General features: G+C 39.5%; 1 protein-coding gene across 1 annotated transcript in view; it reads right to left on the reverse strand.

Moving 5' to 3' along the window:
* The window catches only part of LRP1B (LDL receptor related protein 1B), a 1,871,059-nt gene that overhangs the window by 369,869 nt on the left and 1,477,472 nt on the right, over window positions 1-23,718 (reverse strand). Inside the window, exon 42 of the mRNA XM_073545568.1 lies at window positions 6,502-6,691. Within this exon, the coding sequence (XP_073401669.1) occupies window positions 6,502-6,691 (190 nt within the window). The remainder of the gene's footprint in view (window positions 1-6,501; window positions 6,692-23,718) is intronic.

The raw sequence follows: 23,718 nt of genomic DNA on the forward strand, positions 1-23,718 counted from the left end.
AGGGGGCAGTATTATAGCAGTTATATTCTTGTACATAGGGGGCAGTATTATAGTAGTTATATTCTTGTACATAGGGGCAGTATTATAGTAGTTATATTCCTGTACATAGGAGCAGTATTATAGAAGTTATATTCTTGAACATAGGGGCAGTATTACAGTAGTTATATTCCTGTACATAGGAGCAGTATTATAGTAGTTATATTCTTGTACATAGGATGCAGTATTATAGCAGTTATATTCTTGTACATAGGGGCAGTATTATAGTAGTTATATTCTTGTACATAGGGGCAGTATTATAGTAGTTATATTCCTGTACATAGGAGCAGTATTATAGTAGTTATATTCTTGTACATAGGGGCAGTATTACAGTAGTTATATTCTTGTACATAGGAGCAGTATTATAGTAGTTATATTCTTGTACATAGGGGCAGTATTATAGTAGTTATATTCTTGTATATAGGGGGCAGTATTATAGTAGTTATATTCTTGTACATAGGGGCAGTATTATAGTAGTTATATTCCTGTACATAGGAGCAGTATTATAATAGTTATATTCTTGTACATAGGAGCAGTATTATAGTAGTTATATTCTTGTACATAGGGGGCAGTATTATAGCAGTTATATTCTTGTACATAGGGGGCAGTATTATAGTAGTTATATTCTTGTACATAGGGGCAGTATTATAGTAGTTATATTCCTGTACATAGGAGCAGTATTATAGTAGTTATATTCTTGTACATAGGGGCAGTATTACAGTAGTTATATTCTTGTACATAGGAGCAGTATTATAGTAGTTATATTCTTGTACATAGGGGCAGTATTACAGTAGTTATATTCTTGTACATGTAGGTAGTATTATAGTAGTTATATTCTTGTACATAGGGGCAGTATTATAGTAGTTATATTCTGGTACATAGGAGCAGTATTATAGTAGTTATATTCTTGTACATAGGGGCAGTATTACAGTAGTTATATTCTTGTACATAGGAGCAGTATTATAGTAGTTATATTCTTGTACATAGGGGCAGTATTACAGTAGTTATATTCTTGTACATGGGGGTAGTATTATAGTAGTTATATTCTTGTACATAGGGGCAGTATTATAGTAGTTATATTCTTGTACATAGGAGCAGTATTATAGTAGTTATATTCTTGTACATGGGGGTAGTATTATAGTAGTTATATTCTTGTACATAGGGGCAGTATTATAGTAGTTATATTCTTGTACATAGGAGCAGTATTATAGTAGTTATATTCTTGTACATAGGGGCAGTATTACAGTAGTTATATTCTTGTACATAGGAGCAGTATTATAGTAGTTATATTCTTGTACATAGGGGCAGTATTACAGTAGTTCTATTCTTGTACATGGAGGTAGTATTATAGTAGTTATATTCTTGTACATAGGGGAAGTATTATAGTAGTTATATTCTTGTACATAGGAGCAGTATTATAGTAGTTATATTCTTGTACATAGGGGCAGTATTACAGTAGTTATATTCTTGTACATAGGAGCAGTATTATAGTAGTTATATTCTTGTACATAGGGGCAGTATTACAGTAGTTATATTCTTGTACATGGGGGTAGTATTATAGTAGTTATATTCTTGTACATAGGGGCAGTATTATAGTAGTTATATTCTTGTACATAGGAGCAGTATTATAGTAGTTATATTCTTGTACATGGGGGTAGTATTATAGTAGTTATATTCTTGTACATAGGGGCAGTATTATAGTAGTTATATTCTTGTACATAGGAGCAGTATTATAGTAGTTATATTCTTGTACATAGGGGCAGTATTACAGTAGTTATATTCTTGTACATAGGAGCAGTATTATAGTAGTTATATTCTTGTACATAGGGGCAGTATTACAGTAGTTATATTCTTGTACATGGGGGTAGTATTATAGTAGTTATATTCTTGTACATAGGGGCAGTATTATAGTAGTTATATTCTTGTACATAGGAGCAGTATTATAGTAGTTATATTCTTGTACATGGGGGTAGTATTATAGTAGTTATATTCTTGTACATAGGGGCAGTATTATAGTAGTTATATTCTTGTACATAGGAGCAGTATTATAGTAGTTATATTCTTGTACATAGGGGCAGTATTACAGTAGTTATATTCTTGTACATAGGAGCAGTATTATAGTAGTTATATTCTTGTACATAGGGGCAGTATAACAGTAGTTATATTCTTGTACATGGGGGTAGTATTATAGTAGTTATATTCTTGTACATAGGGGCAGTATTATAGTAGTTATATTCTTGTACATAGGAGCAGTATTATAGTAGTTATATTCTTGTACATATGAGCAGTATTATAGCAGTTATATTCTTGTACATAGGAGCAGTATTATAGTAGCTATATTCTTGTACATAGGAGCAGTATTATAATAGTTATATTCTTGTACATAGGGGACAGTATTATAGTAGCTATATTCTTGTACATAGGAGCAGTATTATAGCAGTTATATTCTTGTACATAGGAGACAGTATTACAGTAGTTATATTCTTGTACATAGGAGCAGTATTATTGTAGTTTGACAATAAATGGCTTCATCCAACCACTAACCACCAGTATAATATATATAATATAGCTATATAATATACATATAGTAGCTATATTTTTGTAGACAAGAGCAATAATAACATGTTTATAATATTTCATGTATGGGGCAGTATTATAGAAGTAGTTTTTTTTACATATGGGCAGTATTAAAGTAGTTATATTCTTGTACATATAGTAAGGACATTATTATGGTATTATGTATTATAGTAGTTTTCTTCTTATAAATTATTCTCCATGTACATATATATGAAAGGGGGCAAAATAAGTGAACAGTGAGAATCTTTGAAATACATAAAGTTTACTAAAGAATATATATATATATATATATATATAGTGGTGCAGTGACCGCTGTGTCCGCTAGGGGGCGCTGTGTGGGTGTCCCAGGACAGCCGTATAAACATTTCCATTGCCCTGATAGGTGTAGGATACTGAAAGATCATAATGATCAGCAGAGGTACTGCTGACTAGTACGTTCTGTTACAATGTGTCAGGGAAGCCTGTGTGTGGTTGTCTGCAATAGGACCTTGGGTGAGGTCATAGCCATGTGATCACCTGTGGGTGTGGTTATGGACCATATAAGGTACCTGAGATCTGGTCACATGGGGGTGAATGCTGGGACCTGATTAGTCCAGTTTGGAAGGTCCCGTGAGGAGAAGGATCTCCTCACTAACAGCACGTGTGGATGCTGTGACTAATGGCGATGTGTGCCTGACCGTTCCCAGGGAGAGGGAAGGAACATTTGCAGGGTAAAGCAGCATGCAAGGTAACCCGGAGACGGGACTACAACTGAGAGACTGTACAGCCTGCTGGCTAGATGAAGCACAGGCTGTGTGACTAGGAGGGCTATAGGGGAGCAGAGCTCCAGTGTGAAGATACCCTGCTGTCTGCTATAAGACTGTTGCATATTACTGCTGGAGGTTTATGAAGGATGAATAAACCTCATGGACTATGATTTGTTGGAAAATCCTGTGCCGGATGTGTTTTTCATCGCTGCAAGCGAGTATCCCCCAACCCTGAATGACAGCGCTACCTCACAATATATACACATATGTAAAGTTTAAAAGTATAGGTGTTCCCTGAAGAAGAACAAGAAAATGCGCGTCAAGGTTGAGGGACACTGGACCCATCTCGTATTTGTAGCATAAGCACCTTATTACAAGGTATTATTACAATATCCAAGACTATTACAGTTCGATACATGATGATTTATATGTCAAAAATGGAACTGGTTTGTTTATGAGGGCTACGGTGTGGGAATGAAGAGCCTTGGGAGTCCAAAACAGATTTTATTAATACCTAACGCCTGCACATGACACCTTTAGGTGAGTGCTACCATCTATTATACCTATCCCTTACCAGACTGTATTGCCCTATTTTGTGTGCATTAGTATCACCTCTCCAGAACTTCTCATGATGATTTATATCATAGACACAAGTACTAGGTTGCTACACTCTACAGAATAGAATCAGAACTTGTATGTGAGCTCCCATCTATTAATAATATCACTAAGCCTTATTTGTCATATATTTTATGAGCATATCTATTTTGTAGGTCTTTCTGTTGTGAGAAATCTATGTTTTTAAACTTTACATACATTCTGTATATATTTTTTTGCATTTAAGAAACTTTATTTATTTTAAGGATTCTCACAGTTCAATTCTTTCGCTTTGGGCTAGGTTCATATTGCGTTTGGAGGGCTGCGTTTAACGCATCCGTTACACTGTGGCATTAATGCTATGTAATGGATGCATTAACTCACCCATAGACTGCTATAGATGAGCGCATCGCTAGCGCATGTCATAATTGGCATGCTTAAGCGATGTTCCGTCATTGTGTGATGGACCCTCGGACGTGGTATTCAGCGTTAGAGGGTCCGTCACTGCTAGAGCAGATGAAGCATCTACACTAGCGGGATCGCATAACACGATCAGAAAACAGAGGAGCGTTAGCGCAGTCCGTTTAATGCACGCATTGAACGGACTGCTCTAATGCAATATGAACCTGGCCTTAGGTTTTATATATACACTAGCTGAAAAGCCCGGCGCTGCCCGTGCATAGTAACTATCTGTGATTAGTTATAGCAAATTATAATTATCCTCCATCCCATAATCCCATGCCCATATACCCATCATACATATCCACGATCCCATAGGCCCGTGCCCATATACCCATCAGACATCCTCCATCTCATAGTCCCATGCCCATAAACCCATCATACATATTTGCCATCCCATTGTCGAGTGCCATTATACCCATCACACATCCTTCATCCCATAGTCCCGTGCCCATATACCCGTCATACATATCCTCCATCCCATAGTCCAGTGCCCATATACCCATCACACATCCTCCATCCCATAGTCAACCATTATGACATCATAATGAGCGGCGGGGCTTGCAGCCTATGATGACATCAGCATCACCATGGCAACCATTATGACATCATAATGAGGGGCGGGGCTTGATACACACACACTTTTTCCCCATTATGTAGATAGGGGCAAAATTGTTTGGTGAATTGGAATGCGCGGGATTAAAATTTTGCCTCACAACATAGCTTAGGACACTCTAGGGGTCCAGACGTGTGACTGTGCCAAATTTTGTGGCTGTAGCTGCGATGGTGCAGATGCCAATCCCGGACATACACACAAACACACACACACACACACACACACACACACACACATACATACATACATACATACACACATTGAGCTTTATGTATTAGATATTGTGGTGTAGTGACCACTATGTCCGCTAGGGGGCGCTGTGTGGGTGTCCCAGGATGGGCCTACAGGCATATCCATTGTTGTAGTGGGTATAGAATGCTGAATGACCGCTATGTATCCCAAGGCAGGTGGCCTTGAGATGCAGGCTCGAGTATTGATCAGCAGAGGCACTGCTGACGTTTCTGTTACAATGGGTCAGGGAAGCCTGTGTGTGGCTGTGTGCAATAGGACCTTTAGTGAAGTCATAGCCAAGTGATCACCTGTGGGTGTGGTTATGGACCATATAAGGTACCTGAGGTCTGGTCACATGGGAGAGAGAGCGCATGGAACTGGCTGGGCCATGTGGAAGGTCCCGGAAGGCCTAGGTGGAGGAAGGTGGGCTACCTTCCTGAAGACCACGTGCTGAGGCTGCTGACCCGGTGAGACCTAGGTATGCTGGTTGTATGTGAAGAGGGATAAGCCTCCTGTGTTTTGCTGAGGCTCCAGGACTGATCGTGAAGTAATAAACATTTTTATGTTCTTTTTTGCCTAAGCTGGAGGCTATTTTTGGTGGTATGCTGATTTATAGTTTATAACACAAATAAACCGCATGATCTTTAAAGGAACCTGCCTCTTGCCTGTCTCCTGCTGCACCTGAGCGAGTCGAATCCCTACAATATATATAGACCTGGACACATCAAATGTTTTGAAGCGGAGTCCAGTAAATGACGGGATGATTATACATGAGGACATGATTTATTGATGTAATTGTCGATTGATGTGGCTGATATAACAGCTCAGACTCACTTGCCTAAATGCTTGTAAGGAAATTATTTATGGTTAAGGACAATGAGGAATTCTTCCCCAAACAGCATAAAATAATCCTAGCCATGTGCTACATGCTATTTTCCTAATACTTGAAGCAAACATTTCGATCTTGTTTAGAACAGATTATACAAGGTCAATTCAAAGTTTGGATTCAAGTTCTCAGTAGAAAACAAGGCATAACGTCACATAAATAACCAGCTTTTATCTACTCCTGGCATACGTTAATTGTCCAACTGCTGTAAATATGCATTGTCTAGGAAAAGGTTAAGTGTAAATATCCTTTAAATTGCTCTTGTATATGGAGAAACATCTGTCTGAGGAAAGAATCAAGCAGTTAAGCTAAAGTTACATGCCATAAATTACATAAGTCTGAAATAATTTGCATACTTTTGGCATTCATCGAGTGCTAGAACGTGGGGGTGGTCATCTTCAGACATGGTGATAACAGCCTGTCTGTTGAAGGCTCCTCTCCGACTCTGGTCCACAGTATGGCGTGTGATGGATGAGGTAGTAGAGCTTGTCCAGTAGAGAGTATCCCATGCTCGGTGATAAGCCAGACCTTCCACAGAGCCCACATCTGTCAAGTAAATAACGATAGAAAAATTAGGTTACCTCGTGCTGTTAGACAACCTAAGGTAGTCTTGTAATATTTCATTAGTGATGTCTCCATTTAGTCTCAACTGTGCCAAAAATCCTAAAAAAAGACATTAAATTTGCAAACTGAACAAGCCAACTGTACGTTTCATCAACCGTAATAAATTCAGAATCAAATTTTATAATTATTCATGTTAATAAAAATATGTTGGTTTTCACCCATTATAATTAAAAAAAATGAAAGACATCTATGAAGGTGTATATTGTACATTATGCTTGGGTTATGATATTATGCATTCTTTAAAGTAATGGGGCAGCACGGTGGCTCAGTGAATACCATTGCAGTGCTGGAGTCCTGGGTTCGAATCCCACCAAGGACAACATCTGCAAGGAGTTTGTATGTTCTCCCCGTGTTTACATGGGTTTCCTCCGGGTTCTGCAGTTTGCTCCCACACTCCAAAGACATACTGATGGGGAATTTAGATTGTGAGCCCCGTCGGGGACAGTGATGATAATATCTGTAAAGCGCTGCAGAATATGTTAGCGCTATATAAAAATAAAGATTAATATTATTGAGATTTTTTAATATTTCAGCTTGTAGAAATTCTATGGTTTTACTCTTAGTTCAGCAGACAAAATGAATTGTTTTAATATTTGTAGTTACTTCAATATAATAAAAATGTATTCTTTCTCTGTTTATGCATTTTTACTTTCTCTCCTACGTTTTCTGAGTGGGCGATTTGTCCCACTGTAGTGTTTGAGCAGCTTTTTTGTTTGTAGCAATCAGATGCCCCCTCTTTTGTCCCTTCTCTCTAAGTTTGCTTGAGCACTGCATTCTAGCACCCGTTCGTTGCTCCTTTTCAGAGTTTACGTCCAAACCAGCAGCAAACAGGATTCAGTATATGCACTGATGGGATCATAGACTATAATGGTGCCGGCACAGCAAACGTGATCTGTCATGCATCATTTTCAGAGGTGTATGCTTAGTGGTGGTGGCTAGTCAAACGTTGTAGACTGCGTCTGGGTGTTCGACTCTACTAGGCATACACGCCCAAGAGTGATGTACGACAGAGTGCACATTCTCTCTGTCACCACCATTATAGTTTATGGCCCCTTAGGTGCATACGTCCAAATCCCGTTTTGCGGAAGATTCAGACAGGAACCACAAACGGGTGCCAGAACGCAGTGTGAACGCCCCCTAAGGCCATGTTTTCCCAGTTAGGATTTGCAATAAAAAAATCTGTTAAGATTTATAATAATATCCATAAATTTGTTTTTCTAAAACTCAAATTTATTCTTTGGAGTTGAATGCATATTCACACATGGATTATCTCTAGTGAGGCTTAATATAGAGCTAATCAGTGGATTTTCACATAGGAATTCATATGAATAATGAATATGCTGTGGATTGTATGATCGACAACACAGTTATTATTAAGCATACATTTTTGGGGACAAGTCAATTGGGCATGAAAAGTCCTACTTAAAGGGAATCTATTAGTAGAATGAACCCTAAGCCATCTACATGGGCATGGAGGTCATAGAAAGTTGAATAAAATGATACCTTGAAATCCGTGATCTGATGTCTTAGGCTGGTTTCACACTTGCGTTTTTTTGCGCTGGATTTTAGCGCTAAAAAAGCATGCGTTTTTTCCCTATATTTTGCATGGGATGCGCTTATGTACGCATACACATGCATTTGTATGCGTTTTTCCGCGCATGCGTTTTTTTGCGGTATGCACTCGGACGCACAAAATGCATCCTGTTGCATTTTTTGGGCGTCCGACTTGCCTCAAAAAAACGCATGCGCGCGCAATGCGTTTTTTTTACAGCAAGACCCCCATTATAAGTCTATGGGTGCGCATATGTGCGCATTGGCATGCTTATGTATGCGTTCTTTTGCGCATGCGTTTTTTTTTTTTACCATTAGTTAGACAATGGAATTTAGGGGTTTGGGTTAGAGTTAAGGTTAGTTAAGGGGGTTTAGGGTTAGGGTTAGGGTTAGCTAGGGTTTAGGGTTAGGGTTAGGGTTTGGGTTAGGGTTAGTATGGCTTGGTTAGGGTCAGGGTTAGGGTTAGGGTCAGGGTCAGGGTTAGGGTTAGGGTAAGGGTTAGGATCAGGGTATGGTTTGGTTAAGGGTCAGGGTTAGGGTCAGGGTTAGGGTTAGTAAAGTCATGGTTTGGGTTAGTGTGAGGGGCCACCTAATGTTGGAAAAAAAAGCAAACGCGGTAAAAACGCACTAAAAACGCATACAAACGCATAAAAACGCTGCGTTTTTTTCATGCATGCTCATAAAAATGCTTGAAAAAAATGCAGCATTTGTATGCGTTTGTATGCGTTTTTTCAATGCGTTTTTTTGCGGGAAAAATGCGCTGCAAAAAAAAGCAAGTGTGAAAGTAGCCTTATTCCGGAAAAATCCACATTTTTCTTAAAATGTAAATGATCTGTTAAGATCTAAGGGTCGGACATAAATCTCTCCAAGAATCTGCCTCCAGAGCTTATTTAAATAAAAAGGGACATTACCTGTGTAAGACATGTAGATTGTTGGAGTAGACTGTCAGTCAATACATGTCTCACACTAGAAACTCCCCCTCCAGAGTTTATATTTTATTTTAAGCTCTGGAGGCAGATTCTTGTAGAGATCTACAGTATGTCTGGCCCATAGATCTTAACAGCTCAATTACATTTTTTAAGAAAAATATGGATTGCTCTGGAATAAAACATCAGATCACAGATTTTAGGGTATCATTTTGTTCAATTTCTATGACAATATAGATGGCTTAAGATATTTGATCCTGAGTCCATTTAAGCGCATTGCAGATGCAATTGTTGAACAAAAATCTAGAAAAAAAATCTATGAAGTGTGAACATACCTTAAAGAGGCACCTGTGGCATAAACACCTTCAGAAAGAGTATCAGGAAACAATGTTTCTTTTTTTATTTGTTCAAATGTTATTGTCTTAGACTAGTGATAAGAGAGTATACTCATTGCTCGGGTTTTCCAGAGCATGCTCGGGTGGTCTCCGAGTATTTTGGCGTGCTCGCCATTTAGTTTCTGTCGATGCAGCTGCTTGATTTGTGGCTGTTGGACAGGCTGAATGCCTGTTTGTTAGGAAATTCCCACATGTATTCAGCCTGTCCAGCAGCCGTAAATCATGCAGCTGAGGCAAAGAAAACTAAATCTCCGAGCACGCCAGAATACTCGGAGATCACCCAAGCACCCATGTATACTCGCTCATCACTATCTTAGACCAATCAACTTTTTGTCTTGGCTTTAGAAAAAAACAATAATTTCCCAATACTTTGTCAGGAGATGTTTATTCTATTTTATGTATTCTTCCTTACCTTTCATCTCAGGATATGTTGGTCAAAGATGAAATGTATTGAAGGACACATATTGACACATAGAAAAAAACATCTCATGACAAAGAATGGGGAAATTATTGTTTTTTCCAAAACAGGTCATCTCACACAATCAAATAAGGATAAGAGAAAAAGTAAGAATGAACACATCTGTACATTGTTGCATTTTAGCCTATTCCTTTACAGAAGTTCCGTTACTTGGAATAAATATGTACGTTCTGACCTTGTGTAAATTCCACCATTTGTCTGCATCCAGTTGGCTAAAAGACTAGATTCTTATACATAGAAAAGGGAGCCATGCCTCAGGAAAAGAGAGGCGCAGCAACAAAATATAGACATCTCCAGTTTCAGCAGAACAGCAGCATTTACATCAGATAAAAATGACATATTTACGACATGTGAGAGATCCTCTTTAATGTGCCAATAAACAAGAGCACAAAGAAATGCCCAAGATCTCATTTTTGCATGCCTGATCACAGCACCATGGACATGAAATTACTGGTATTGAAAGGTAACTTCACATCTCAGAGAGAGAAGAGTCTGCAAGTACAAACTCATGATGACCTTTGACACGCCCAATGCAGAAATGAATGTGTTGCATGGATTTATGTCTTTTTACATCAATTAAGGAATTTGCTCCTAAGACCTTGTGGGGGCATCACAACACAGAACCAGACCGCAATCAGAGGACAATAAAACTTTCTCTCCTTATCTATGAACTGGTCCAATATTTATGGCCATAACTATCACTCTCCAACAATGATAGTTCTGCTTTATGTCACTTGTCTTATCTATTGCATTTTTTCTGTGCTGTGTTGTGCATAAATATGTGATTCTTCAGATTTTGAATTAGTCAATGCCTGATGAAGAGACCTGAGTAGTCTCGAAAGCTTGCAATGTGTTACCATCTTTTCAGTTAGCCATTAAAAGGTATCAACCACTGAGGACTCTCAATTCCAAATATTTTTCTATCTACTGGCTAACACGGTACAAAGATATACATCTTTCCTGTATCAAGATCTCACTCCGCACCCTTGTCTTCTTATAGTCTTGCATGAACACTACGGTAGAGATTCTGCTGCATCTCCTTCTTATCACCACCTTTCACCCAACCCCTGACCTACAGCATTGTAAAAAAATATTGCTACACTGTAGTTGGATTTTTGTGGACTGAAAAGATTGTTGAATCTATATAAAAAGTCTGCAGGAAGCTGTTGGGTAACTTAATACTGCTAGAAGAAACAAGCAACTTAACCCTTAAAATTAATATATAACACAATTTTATTTATTGACGTATTGAATTATTCCAAGTGATATAATGATAGGTATGCTTTAATTGAATCAATCAGAACTCCGTATCCTATTTATAGTTATGGTATTGTAGTTATTTAGTAAATTAATTTCATCAGCTTAGTTTTACTTAAGATTCAACAGCAATCGTTCTTGATGAAAGGCATCGGATTTCAGGATATTAATAATGCAAAGGAGAACATATTCTCAAAAGGTCTTGGTATTTTTTTTGCAACTAAAATACCTGACATTTATTAATATAATGACACGGGAGGGCAGGACTTAACACAAATTTGTTATCTTAGCACTTATTCTGAAAGCATATCCACAAAGTAAGTGACCTTCATCTCAACAGTTCATAACTGTATGAGCAAGTCCAAGACCCGAATGTATCTCCGAAGCACAGATTCATTATTCCTGACACTTCCTAAACCTCTCTTACAAAATGACTTTGACAGATTTTCATCCGCTGATACTTTCATGCCAAGTCAGCAAGAAGCCACTTGTACCACCACTGAGATGAAACAGATGTTACTTTATCTTATGGCTGATGTACATCCTTTGATACTGTAATTCAAGAAAAAAAACTACTGTGTCTACTCTATTTTATTAGTTTCAGATAATAAAAAGTATTAGAAAAAGAGAAAGAACCAAAAAAATTTGTCTTTTAACATGAACATTGACTATTTATTAGACATGTGTAGAGGGATCATCACAATTCTCATTCGCACATGGAAACACGAGAAGCAATGGAATGAAACTGAAAGGAAGAAGATACGCTTACAGATTAGATATTAGAAAGAACTTTTTGACAGTGAGGGTGATCAATGAGTGGAACAGGCTGCCATGAGAGGTGGTGAGTTCTCCTTCAATGGAAGTCTTCAAACAGAAGCTGGACAGACATCTGTGTGAGATGGGATAGTGAATCCTGCATTGAGCAGGGAGTTGGACATGATGACACTGGAGGTCCCTTCCAACTCTACCATTCTATGATTCTATGCTGATCAGTCTTTATAATAATTTGTAGTTTTATAATTTTGAACACTTTTGAGCACTTGATTTGCTTTCATGTTAATACTTAGCTGCCTTACAATAGAAGTGTGCAATGTTTGGAGGGAATTTACTTCTCCAGTAAGGCGATTAATCAGACCGCTATTACTAAAAAAAAAACACCCTTAACTGGAACAATTTGCTTCAAATTTAAATGTTCTATAAAAGCATTAGCCATTATTCTCAGCAGGACCGCCAACTGCCACCAAAAGACCAAGAGAAGTAAGCTCCAACTTTCTGAATACTTTGAAACTGGACCTTATTCTTCACTGCTCAACTAAGAGGATGCACATCGGGGGGGAGCATATTTTACATTTTTAAGACCTTAATTTTGTTTCCGTGTTAATATGGCATCATACACATTCCTACATCTAAAAAGAATGTTTATCTTCCTGATTGGTTTTCTTTGGGAACAAAGCTAAATATTTGGATAATCAAATTGGACAAAACTCAAACTCAAATTCAAATTCTGATAATAATCCATTTTTTAACCATTGTTCACCTTTTGAGTATATTATTTCATCTTGTTCATTAGGAACATTCTCTTTGGAGGCATGTTATCAGACTAAATATACCAATACATTGATCTGCAATTTGAAAAAATGTCAAAAATACATACTCCAATGATCCAGGCAAAGAGGGTATTAACTGGGTTGTCTTACAATAGAATAAGCTATTTATTGTTTGGCAAAAGTTAAAGTTAAAAGTTAAAATTGCATAAATCACCAGATTTCTTTGGCTATTGTGTGATCTTGTGCTTCTGTGTACCAACACAGGTAGAGAGGTTCCAACTTCTAACTTATCCTGGTGTGAACAGTGACATAATGAAGGGTTCTTTGTATGGATAAATTAATTATCTAGCCCCATCCACTACCTAGGATTGAGCTGAGATAGAGGAGAGGGCTGGCTTAGCTCATGAATTAAGCCACTTGGCCAGCCCCTTCATCATGTCAATTGTCACATGATGAAGCACAGAAGCTTATATCTCCCAGTGACCATGCAAAAGGAACTGAAATCTGGCAATCTACGCAGTTTTAGTGAACAAGGTATATTAGTATAAATAGCACCACTCCAGTCTTTGTTTTTACGGCAGTGCTGAAGTGTTGCAACTAATCTAACCTCTCTGACTCTAGTATTATCCTTACCAGCCGTTCCAGACCCGCGCCACTATCTTGTGACTAGAGATGAGCGAATTTGTTCGGATTTTGTCCCCGAATCTGATTTTGACATATTCGAAAACTATTTGTGCTGAATGTTTGTTTTATGTTCGGTTCCGAACATATTTGGAAATTTCTACTCCCATTGACTCTAATGACATTCGGCTGTGTTTGACAGATATTGCAAAAACAAAATTCGATTCCGATCATATTCAGAACCGAATCCGAACAGATTCGCTCATCTGTACTTGTGACTACAACTTCTGATTAACTGGGAGTCAGAGGTAATGGTCACAAGCTCTCAATGCCTCTATATAAGACAGTATATAAGCTCTCAATGCCAGTCTATAACAGCCTTGTTCTGACCTTCATAAACTTACGTTGAATTGCGACATTAGCAAAAGATTTCAAAATCTTTTCATAAAAAGACCAGCAAACTCCACTCTAAACTGAAAAAAAAATAATTAAACCTTCGACAAACCATATTCTGAGGCTGGAAGTTAGGACTGACTGTACACATGATGCTATATTTCAGGTGAATAAATAAGGTTTCATTAAGGGAGTTGTCCAATAGTAAAAAAAAAGTTACTTTTTTTTCAGGAATAGAATAAATATGAACAAAAATGATAACAAGAAGAAATTAAAAGACTGATTTTTAAAAGTTATACAGTTTCTGACTATCCAATGACTAAAACAATTGGTGGCATTTTGCTAGAAAACCTCAAGTCTGACCTATGATTTCCGCCAATCAATAATATGGTCGCAGTAGTGTGACACTTGTTCTCTTTGATAGTTTATTTTTCTGATTGTACATAGCAATATACACTGCTCAAAAAAATGAAGGGAACACTTAAACAACAGAATATAACTCCAAGTGAATCAAACTCCTGTGAAATCAAACTGTCCACTTGGGAAGCAAACACTAATTGACAACATTCACATGTTGTTGTGCAAATGGAATAGACAACAGATGGAAATTATTGGCAATTATCAAGACACCCTCAATAAAGGAGTGGTTCTGCAGGTGGGGACCACAGACCACATCTCAGTACCAATGCTTTCTGGCTGATGTTTTGGTCACTTTTGAATGTTGGTTGTGCTTTCACACTCGTGGTAGCATAAGATGGACTCTACAACCCACACAAGTGGCTCAGGTAGTGCAGCTCATCCAGGATGGCACATCAATGCGAGCTGTGGCAAGAAGGTTTGCTATGTCTGTCAGTATAGTGTCCAGAGGCTGTAGGCACTACCAGGAGACAGGCCAGTACATCGGGGGACATGGAGTGGGCCATAGGAGGGCAACAACCCAGTAGCTGGACCGCTCCCTCAGCCTTTGTGCAAGCAGAAACACGAGGAGCACTGCCAGAGCCCTGCAAAATGACCACCAGCAGGCCACAAATGTGCAAGTGTCTGCACAAACAGTTAGAAACTGACTCCATGAGGATGGTCTGAGTGCCCGACATCCACAGATGGGGATTGTGCTCACAGCCCAACACCGTGCAGGATGCTTGGCATTTGCCACAGAACACCAGGATTGGCAAATTCGCCACTGGCACCCTGTGCTCTTCAGAGATGAAAGCAGGTTCACACTGAGCACATGTGACAGACATGACAGAGTCTGGAGACGCCGTGGAGAGCGATCTTCTGCCGCAACATCCTTCAGCATGACCGGTTTGGCAGTGGGTCAGTAATGGTGTGGGGTGGCATTTCTTTGGAGGGCGGCACAGCCCTCCATGTGCTTGCCAGAGGTAGCCTGACTTCCATTAGGTACCGAGATGAGATCCTCAGACCCCTTGTGAGACCATATGCTGGTGCAGTTGGCCCTGGGTTCCTTCTAATGCAGGACAATGGCAGGCCTCATGTGCCTTAAGTGTTTCAGCAGTTCCTGCAAGATGAAGGCATTGAAGCTATGGACTGGCCCGCCCATTCCCCAAACCTGAATCCAATTGAGCATATTTGGGACATCATGTCTCGCTCCATCCACCAACATCATGTTGCACCACAGACTGTCGAGGAGTTGGCGGATGCTTTAGTCCAGGTCTGGGAGGAGATCCCTCAGGAGACCATCCGTTGCCTCATCAGGAGCAGGCCTTGTGTACAGTAGGGAGGTCATACAGGCACGTGGAGGCCACACACAATACAGAGTCTCATTTAAACTTGTTTTTAAGGACATTACATTCCACTTTAATTTTGTGTGTGACTCCAAATCCAGGCCTACATTGGTTAATAAATTTGATTTCCATTGATGATTTTTGTGTGATTTTGTTGTCAGCACACTCAGCTTTGTACAGAAAAAAGTATTCAATGAGAATATTTCACTCCTTCAGATCTAGGATGTGCTATTTGAGTGTTCGCTTTATTTTTTTGAGCGGTGTATATCCGGCATTTCACAAACTGCAGAAGACTGACCGAAGTGGCGCAGAGAACAGAACCAGAGCTGCAAAGTAAAATACTTTTACCATACTTTAACAAACCTCTGAATTTTTCTGTTCGATTTCACATCACATTTCATGTCTCTCTGTGTAGGTAGATGTCTTTACTTTTCATATAAGAAGTTTATCAGCAGTGTATGGAGGCTACATAGCACTATAAAAAGGAGCCATAAAGTCTCCGTGCACTGTTGTACGGAGCATAAGCTCTTAGAGCAATTACAAAGTTTTTACGACAGTGTAATGAATGCTAAGCTAATATGAAATTAATAGTCAGTGTATTCACCTGTTCTGACACCTCCAGCTACATCAGTAATAGCAATCCCGACCAGCTGATTAAATATCTACACAACACAGGACAATATCTTATGATTTGCACAGGCGATGGAAGAGCGATCACATCATTACACTGCCAAATACCATCTATCACTTTTACTGGATTTAACGAAGATGGATTACATCCTAAAGGAGAGATGTGAGCTATAAATATATTCATTCTGATCTTCATCTGACTTTCCCCTAGAATAGACATGCAACAAATCAATAATTGAAGAACACACAATTCTGATCCTTTGTTATAAATGATTTTAGTAAAAGAAATCCGTTTGGTATAATGACAAAAGAGAAAGTGTTAGTAGGAGATGAAACAGCTGCACACCGAAGCTTACAACAAAGAGCTTTCGGCAAAACCAGACTCAACTTTTTTTTTGGCTTAAAGCAAAAAAAAAGTTTTCAAAATCTTTTCATGAAAAGACCGGCAAACTCCACCCTAAACTGAAAAAAAAAATGATTAAACCTTTGACAAACCATATTGTGAGGTTAGAAGACTTACTTTATGCATGATGCTATTTTTAAGGGTAATAAATAGGGTTTCGTTAAGGGGGTTGTACTGGATAAAAAATAAATGGTCTACTTTTTTTTTCCCAGGAATAGAATAGATCTAAACAAAAATGTTCACATTCACTGACAATATATTAAAATACCGATAAAAAAAAGTTGTGCAACTTCTGACTATACAATGGCTAAAGCAATTGTTGCTATTTTGCTGGAAAATTACACCAGTTCAGTTTGACCTGCAATTTCCTCTAATCAACAATATGGTCGTAGCAGTGTGCCACTATAATAGATTCTCTTTGATAGTTTTTTTTTCTGATTGTCCTTAGCAGTATCTCTGCACGTTCTATGATGAGACAACATTTTAAAGTGGCTATCCCATGAACATTTATCACATATCCATAGGGTTGGTTATAAATGTATGATCACTTGAAATCCAAATATAGGGACTAGAAAAAAAAACTGAGAAGTCTCCCATGTGTAAAAAGCAGTATGGTGCAGTCCGCTCCATTCACTTCTATGGATTTTATGGAGTAATGCTGCACTTGTGTGACTACAGCTCCTATAGACATTAATGGTGGGCGGTCACTTAGTTACCACTCCATTCACACAGGAGGGGTTTAGGCATATGACTTATTCTCAAGATTGGTCGAGGTCTCAGTGGTCTGACCCCAACCAATCATACATTTATTACCTATCCAGAGTATAGATGCTTGCCAAATGTCGAGTTGATAAATCTTTTAAAACTTACTTTAAAGGTGATATATCAGCAGGATTTTCTATGCAATCTGAGGTCAGACTGATGTCTGAGACATTGATTTCAGGGATGTCTCACTTAGTAGGCTGTGTGCTGTTGTTTCAATACAATGAGTGTTTAATCAGCAGGAGATTATGACTGCCCAAACTGGTGCCCATGTGAGAACTAGTCTGACCATGCCCCCAGCACTGATTGGCAGTTTACTGTCAATAGACAATGAACATAGAAAGCTGTGGTGTGGGGTGGGCGGGGTTAGCTTCCTTAGCTCTGCCATATTCTACATATAAAAACTCTGATTGTATCACAACTGCTGCAGGCAGTAAACTAAGAAATACATTGTTATAATCAGGGTCTCTTTCTCTACATTTCGGTTCTGTTAGATGAGATAACGAAAACCTGGTGACAGATTCTCTTTAAGAATGTTTATCTGCAACAGAAAGACGTGCAAAATAGTTTTTATTTTAAAGCGATATCTACATTTAGGAAATGATTATATTAAACCATTGCCAGATACAATATGCACACTGGACAAGTGGTATTACAGCACCGCTGCACTTAATTTTTTTTAAAACTGTGATACCAGACAAAACCCATGGACAGGCGGCACGTCTTTTCTAATTCTGGACAACCCCTTTAATAAGGGAACCTCTACCGATCTGTTTTTAACCTGCAGGGGCAAATTTCACGTCAAAAGCACAGATGTTTTAGCAGTTAGTTGCCAAGTCTACAGCTATGGTAATAACTACTCTATGCCATCATTCTGCACATAAGAGTTCATGATGTCCTTCCCATTGTCTACATTCACAGATGCCAGCACCTTCTCGGAGATTTGTTGACCCTTGAAGTATCAAGAAAATAACATTCCTCTCTTTTATACTATGAGTCACTATTGACTTTCAGACGCGCCACTGACACAAATCACAGATTACCTTATTGCAGGCTGAAGTGTATTGTCATGCCACAAAGCATTAATTAAAGCTTTGATGGAACAATTAGTGTTAAGTACATATTGTAGAGCCTTCTCCTTTCATGTTTTATAGCCTTTAAGATGGGCGAATGCAGACTCCTTGTCATCAATTACAATAACATTATGGGATTCTTAGCTGACACAGCAATCTACTCTCCACCGATTGGATTATTCTACCGGGTGAAGAATGATTCAAACACGTTAAATTACATGAGCTGAAGAATAAGGGAAGAACGCAAAGACATTTGTATAACAATGGGGATTTAAGCATGCCATGCCTCATCCCGCCTGTACATACACACCTTAATTAAGCTCTCATATCGATTACATGGTCTAATGTAAAAGTGGATCGTTGCCAGCAGATGTGTCCATCCGTACCTTTCGGCCAATTTCCATAAGGAATTCAATTTCTCAAAGTACAAAATTCAATATATTTTTGCGACAAGCAAAGAAAACTCTTTACAGGCTACAGATCACATCACAACCACTTTGAGGCCACATACAGACACATACAGCATAAATAACTCTTGACACAGTATGTAGAAAGCATGATTTTTGTTTTAAAGCTGGTTATTTTGTGCCACTTTTTTATGGATATGTGGAGCCAAGAGGAAAGGTTAGGAAGGACAAGAATCTCCATGATGAATGTGCAAATTGCCTCTTGAGAGAGGAAGATGACAAGTCAAGAACTTCAAGAACTCAGAGTTCAAGAACTCTAGTGCTTCCTAGTGGAAGAAGAAATCCTAAAAGTCAATATCCACTCTTTAACGAGCCTTGCCATATTACTTACGTAAAAGCCAAACTAGAACCTCAATATGCACTCTTGTGTTTAGGGGTGTTACCCTTCCTCGGTGCATAGCATGAGATCTGATGTGGCTGTATAAGAAGGCAATGACTGGGGTCCAAGATGGGAAACATCCCAAAATATGTGTCTGTACATTGAGAACCTGGTTTGGCCTTTATTTGAAGTAATATGGCATTAAAGGATCAATTTTGACTTTTAGAATTACTAAAAATGTTGTTCGTCCTGATGAAGAAGTCTGTGTATTTTGCGATGGAGATTAAAAATTGCAGTTCAACATTTTCACATAGTTTCATCAGACACACCAAGGAATCCATTGGTGTCTTCAGCAACACAGCAAAGATCCATATCTCCACTCATCTACATATTGGACATTCCTCCGTGGATCTACAGCAGCCGTTCATATCTGAGCTTGTACAGTGCTGTGGAAACACAACCCCACCAGGTGAGGACATCCCTGCACTCCCATTTCCCATCTGACGCTGGATAAGACCCTATATTGCGCTATTATCTTCTTGTGTTTCCCTCTGCAATACTTCCAATAGCTGTCACTAGAGTTCAAGTCCTCTTCTTCTCTGAAGAGGCAATTTGCATATTTAATTTTTCACAAGAACATTACATGTCCTATAAACCTTCTTACCCTGGCATGTCAATCTCCATAAGGACAAAAAGGAGAAACGTTATCTCTTAGACCCCAATCAGAGCCCTCTCACACAACCAAGTCAGATCTCATGCTATGAGCTGACGAGGGGAAACATCCCGAAACAAGTGTCTTCATATTAAGCTTGTGGTTTGGCTTTTATCCTAAGTTTTGTGGCAAGGCTTGTTAAAGGAACGATATTGACTTTTAGGATCATTACTACAGCCTGTCGAAAGTTTTGCTTGCATGTTGGCATAATGCATTGAATCTCAATTGTGAAAAACTAGAATCCTTTGGGAAATTTTAAGAAAGGTAAAGCTGGAATGTTGTTCGAGTAGAATGATAAGATGCAAAATCTGGCAATATTTGAGAAATTTTAGTCTTTTGGGGGGATTTAACTTCTGCTAATCTGTTCCCACTACCCATGGTGCACTCTTAGATTCCATTCTAGTTTATGGATGTGAACTTTCATCCGAGCCCTGACAGTAGTATTTTTTACGAACTTTATAGTTGTACTCGTATTACATAGACATAATTTAAATAAATCTTTTTATGTTTGCAGTATTTTATTATATTTCCAATGTATAGTATAACTGAATACAGTGGCGCTTGTGTGCTCAAGGATCCAGCAGCAAAAAAGAGAGACAACAGCCACACAATTGTCAATTAAATGTAATCAGGGTAATGAAACAAATTTGCGCTTAGACCACTTATCGTTCTATAAAAGGATGGTTTTAAAAGTATCTGAGAGGATGCTTACAAATCTAAAATAACAGCCAGAGTAAAGTTTGGATAAATGGATCAAAACAATGGGTTAATCACAAAGAATAACAATAGGTATGGTAATTAAAATCGGTTGGTGTCACGCCTCTAGGAGGCGAGCTATCTAGAGTGGACCCTCTGGACCGTGGAACTGACCCTCCTCTGGGCAAGCTGACCTAGTGAGGACCAACCCCTATACAGGGACAGTCAGGGGCTAACCCAGAGGACTCTTGAACCACAGTAGCCGATATCAAGAGGGCGGCTCAAAGGAGAGCAAGTGTCAGAAGAAGAGGCACAGAGAGGATCCGAGAGGGGATGGAAGAGGATGGAAGCCAGGAGCGATGTATGTGGACCCAGAAAGGGAAAGACGGGACTCAGGGAGTGCTGGAGCTCTCACGGTGGCAGGCGATAGAGACAGGCAATGTGGAAAGAGGTAGAGTAAGCAGGGTAAGCAGAGAAATGCAGAGACTGAGCAGCGAACAGATTAGCAAACAGGTCCTGAGTCACTCAGCAGGGAAACTAATGTAATAATCAGATGCCTCCTCTGAGAGGAAGCAGCCTGATATACTCAATCCCTTTCCCCCATAGGCTGGAGCACACTTTCGGGTCAGGGTATGTCAGGTACATAGGAAGCGGGTGACATGCGTGGCCGAGTCCTATGCTGACCAGGGAGCATGCACGGATACCTGGATCTCGCCTTGGATCGTGAGACCGGAAGTGCAGGAGGAAAGTGGTGAGACCAGCCATCAACAGCACCCCGGGATGCAGGAGCTGCAATGAAGGACATGCATTGGCGGCAACAGGAGCGGGCAGCAGCGGTAACAGTTGGCCATTTAAAATAACCAAGATACCGTGCTATGGACAGTCCTTAGGTTAGTAGCGGTCATTAATTTGCCAAGCAGATGTTAGTTCCAGTTATTGTAAATGTAAAAGAAAGGTTCCGCTAAGAAAGCGCACTAGTGCATTAATTAAAGTGCCCCTAGTCGGTAGTACATGTATAAAAAATAGTCATGTCCAGAGCAGCAAAAAATGATGAATGAAAGCAGGGAAAGGTTAGAGTACCTGTTTCCCAGAATATGAGTGCCCCCGCATTCAACTTGTCCAGATGCTGATGACATATTCCATGAGTGCATTGCAGTCTATGCAGACTAACAGATAGGAGAACTGTCCAGGCCGGTGACAGTTACTCCGGATAGTTTAAGTATTCGGTCAGTATTTTCCATCAGTATTTGTAAGCCAAAACCAGGTGGAAAAACAATTAAAAAAAAAAGTATAATAGAAACACGTCACCACCACTTCTGTATTTTTCACCCACTCCTGGTTTTAGATTACAAATATTGTGGTAAAATACTGACTAAATACTTAACATGTGACCGTACCATAAAGGATGAGGAGCTGCGATCGCAACCCGGGGTCCACCGTGCGGTGACGGAGGAACCACAGCTAATAAACAATAGATGAGTGGTGCTGCGTGCAAGCACCGTAAACACACTGAGATAAAGGTCACTCTGTGTGGAAAGAGTGCAAAAGTACCTGCTTGGTTGCTCCACAGAGCAGTACAATAACGGAGCACTCGGAGCTATACCCTGTTAGACTTCACAAGAGTATAGTAAATAATGACGCTAGTTGGAGTCCCTATAACTACCCCCCAGGAAAGTTTAGGCTGGTGGTTGTGCTTGCTCTGACACTCAGTTGTGCTAAACAGCACACGCGACTTAGGATGCCCGGAGTCGAATGCTGAGCCAAGCGGGAGTCCCCACTCATCACTGTCTGCCTAGACATACAATCACCGTGCTATCAGTGGCACACATGCACACAGGGTGGTAACGTATCGACTGACACACATAAAGCATAGAGGATCTTAGCGCGCCGATGTGCACCCCAAAGACACTTTCATATGCTCTGCTTAAGTCCAGTCATGCTCATGGACCAATCCGGAACTTCCTGAGCAGCTGACAACCGACCACCAATGAGAGGTCGCCACCTCACAAGCATGCTCAGTAGAGTGATTTCTGGACTTAGACTCCGGAGGGTGGGTTAGCCGCTGCTTATTGCTGGTTACCATAGTTTTGGCTGGAGAGCCAGCAGTAACCAAGCGAACAGCACGTGTTTGAGCAAGATGCTGAAATCGACATCTTTGCTGATCAGCCTCCACTGCGGCCGGACTAGAATGGGAGAGCGCAGAGCCAGACAAGGCTTGGGATCTACCTTGTGCAGTGGGAAAATCGCGGCGCCTAACACACTGTCTCACTAAATTCACTGGCGAAAATGCCTCTTTTAAAAAATATATATTCATTTTCTTTTATAACAAGTCTTTGAGTATATGGACCCTTATAGATATGTTTGACATATACAGAATCTTTTGTTATATCCTACAGAAAATGCAACGCTCAGATGCAAAGTGCAATTAGCTTTATTAATAGAAAATAGTGCAAGACCATAGTGTAAAAATGTCTTCCATTTTCTCTTCATATATACTGTATATATATATATATATATATATATATATATATGCCCAAGCTAGATGGGATATTACTGCCTCTGCACCTGTGTCATGGGGATTGTGGGAGCAGGAATTACAGAGCTCATCCTTCCAAAACTTCCAGGGTCAGCTAAGCTGTGAGCCCCCAAATCTCTTGTAATGATTCAGCCTCTATTATAAAGGACCAGGTTTGATTCCAGGTGTTTTCGAAAGATAGATGGAGCCTCCTGCCAGCAAACACTCATGATATTAATCCAGTTTTAGCACCTTGCTACGACACACAGGTACAGTATCTCAATATACCAGATAACCTGTGTCATGGGAATGGACTTGGAGGGGGTCAGGAAAAAAGTCTGTGTGTGTCCAGTGAAAAATTAATAACCGTGATATCAATAATTACATTCGGATTAGGTTTTCTCTGACATGTCTTCCTGCTACTTAAGGCCGACTGCTGCATGTTCTCCGTGTGTTCTGTCA

The sequence above is a fragment of the Dendrobates tinctorius genome, unplaced genomic scaffold (genome assembly GCF_039654945.1).
Source record: "Dendrobates tinctorius isolate UK_male_01 unplaced genomic scaffold, ASM3965494v1 ptg000143l, whole genome shotgun sequence".
NCBI lineage: Eukaryota > Metazoa > Chordata > Amphibia > Anura > Dendrobatidae > Dendrobates > Dendrobates tinctorius.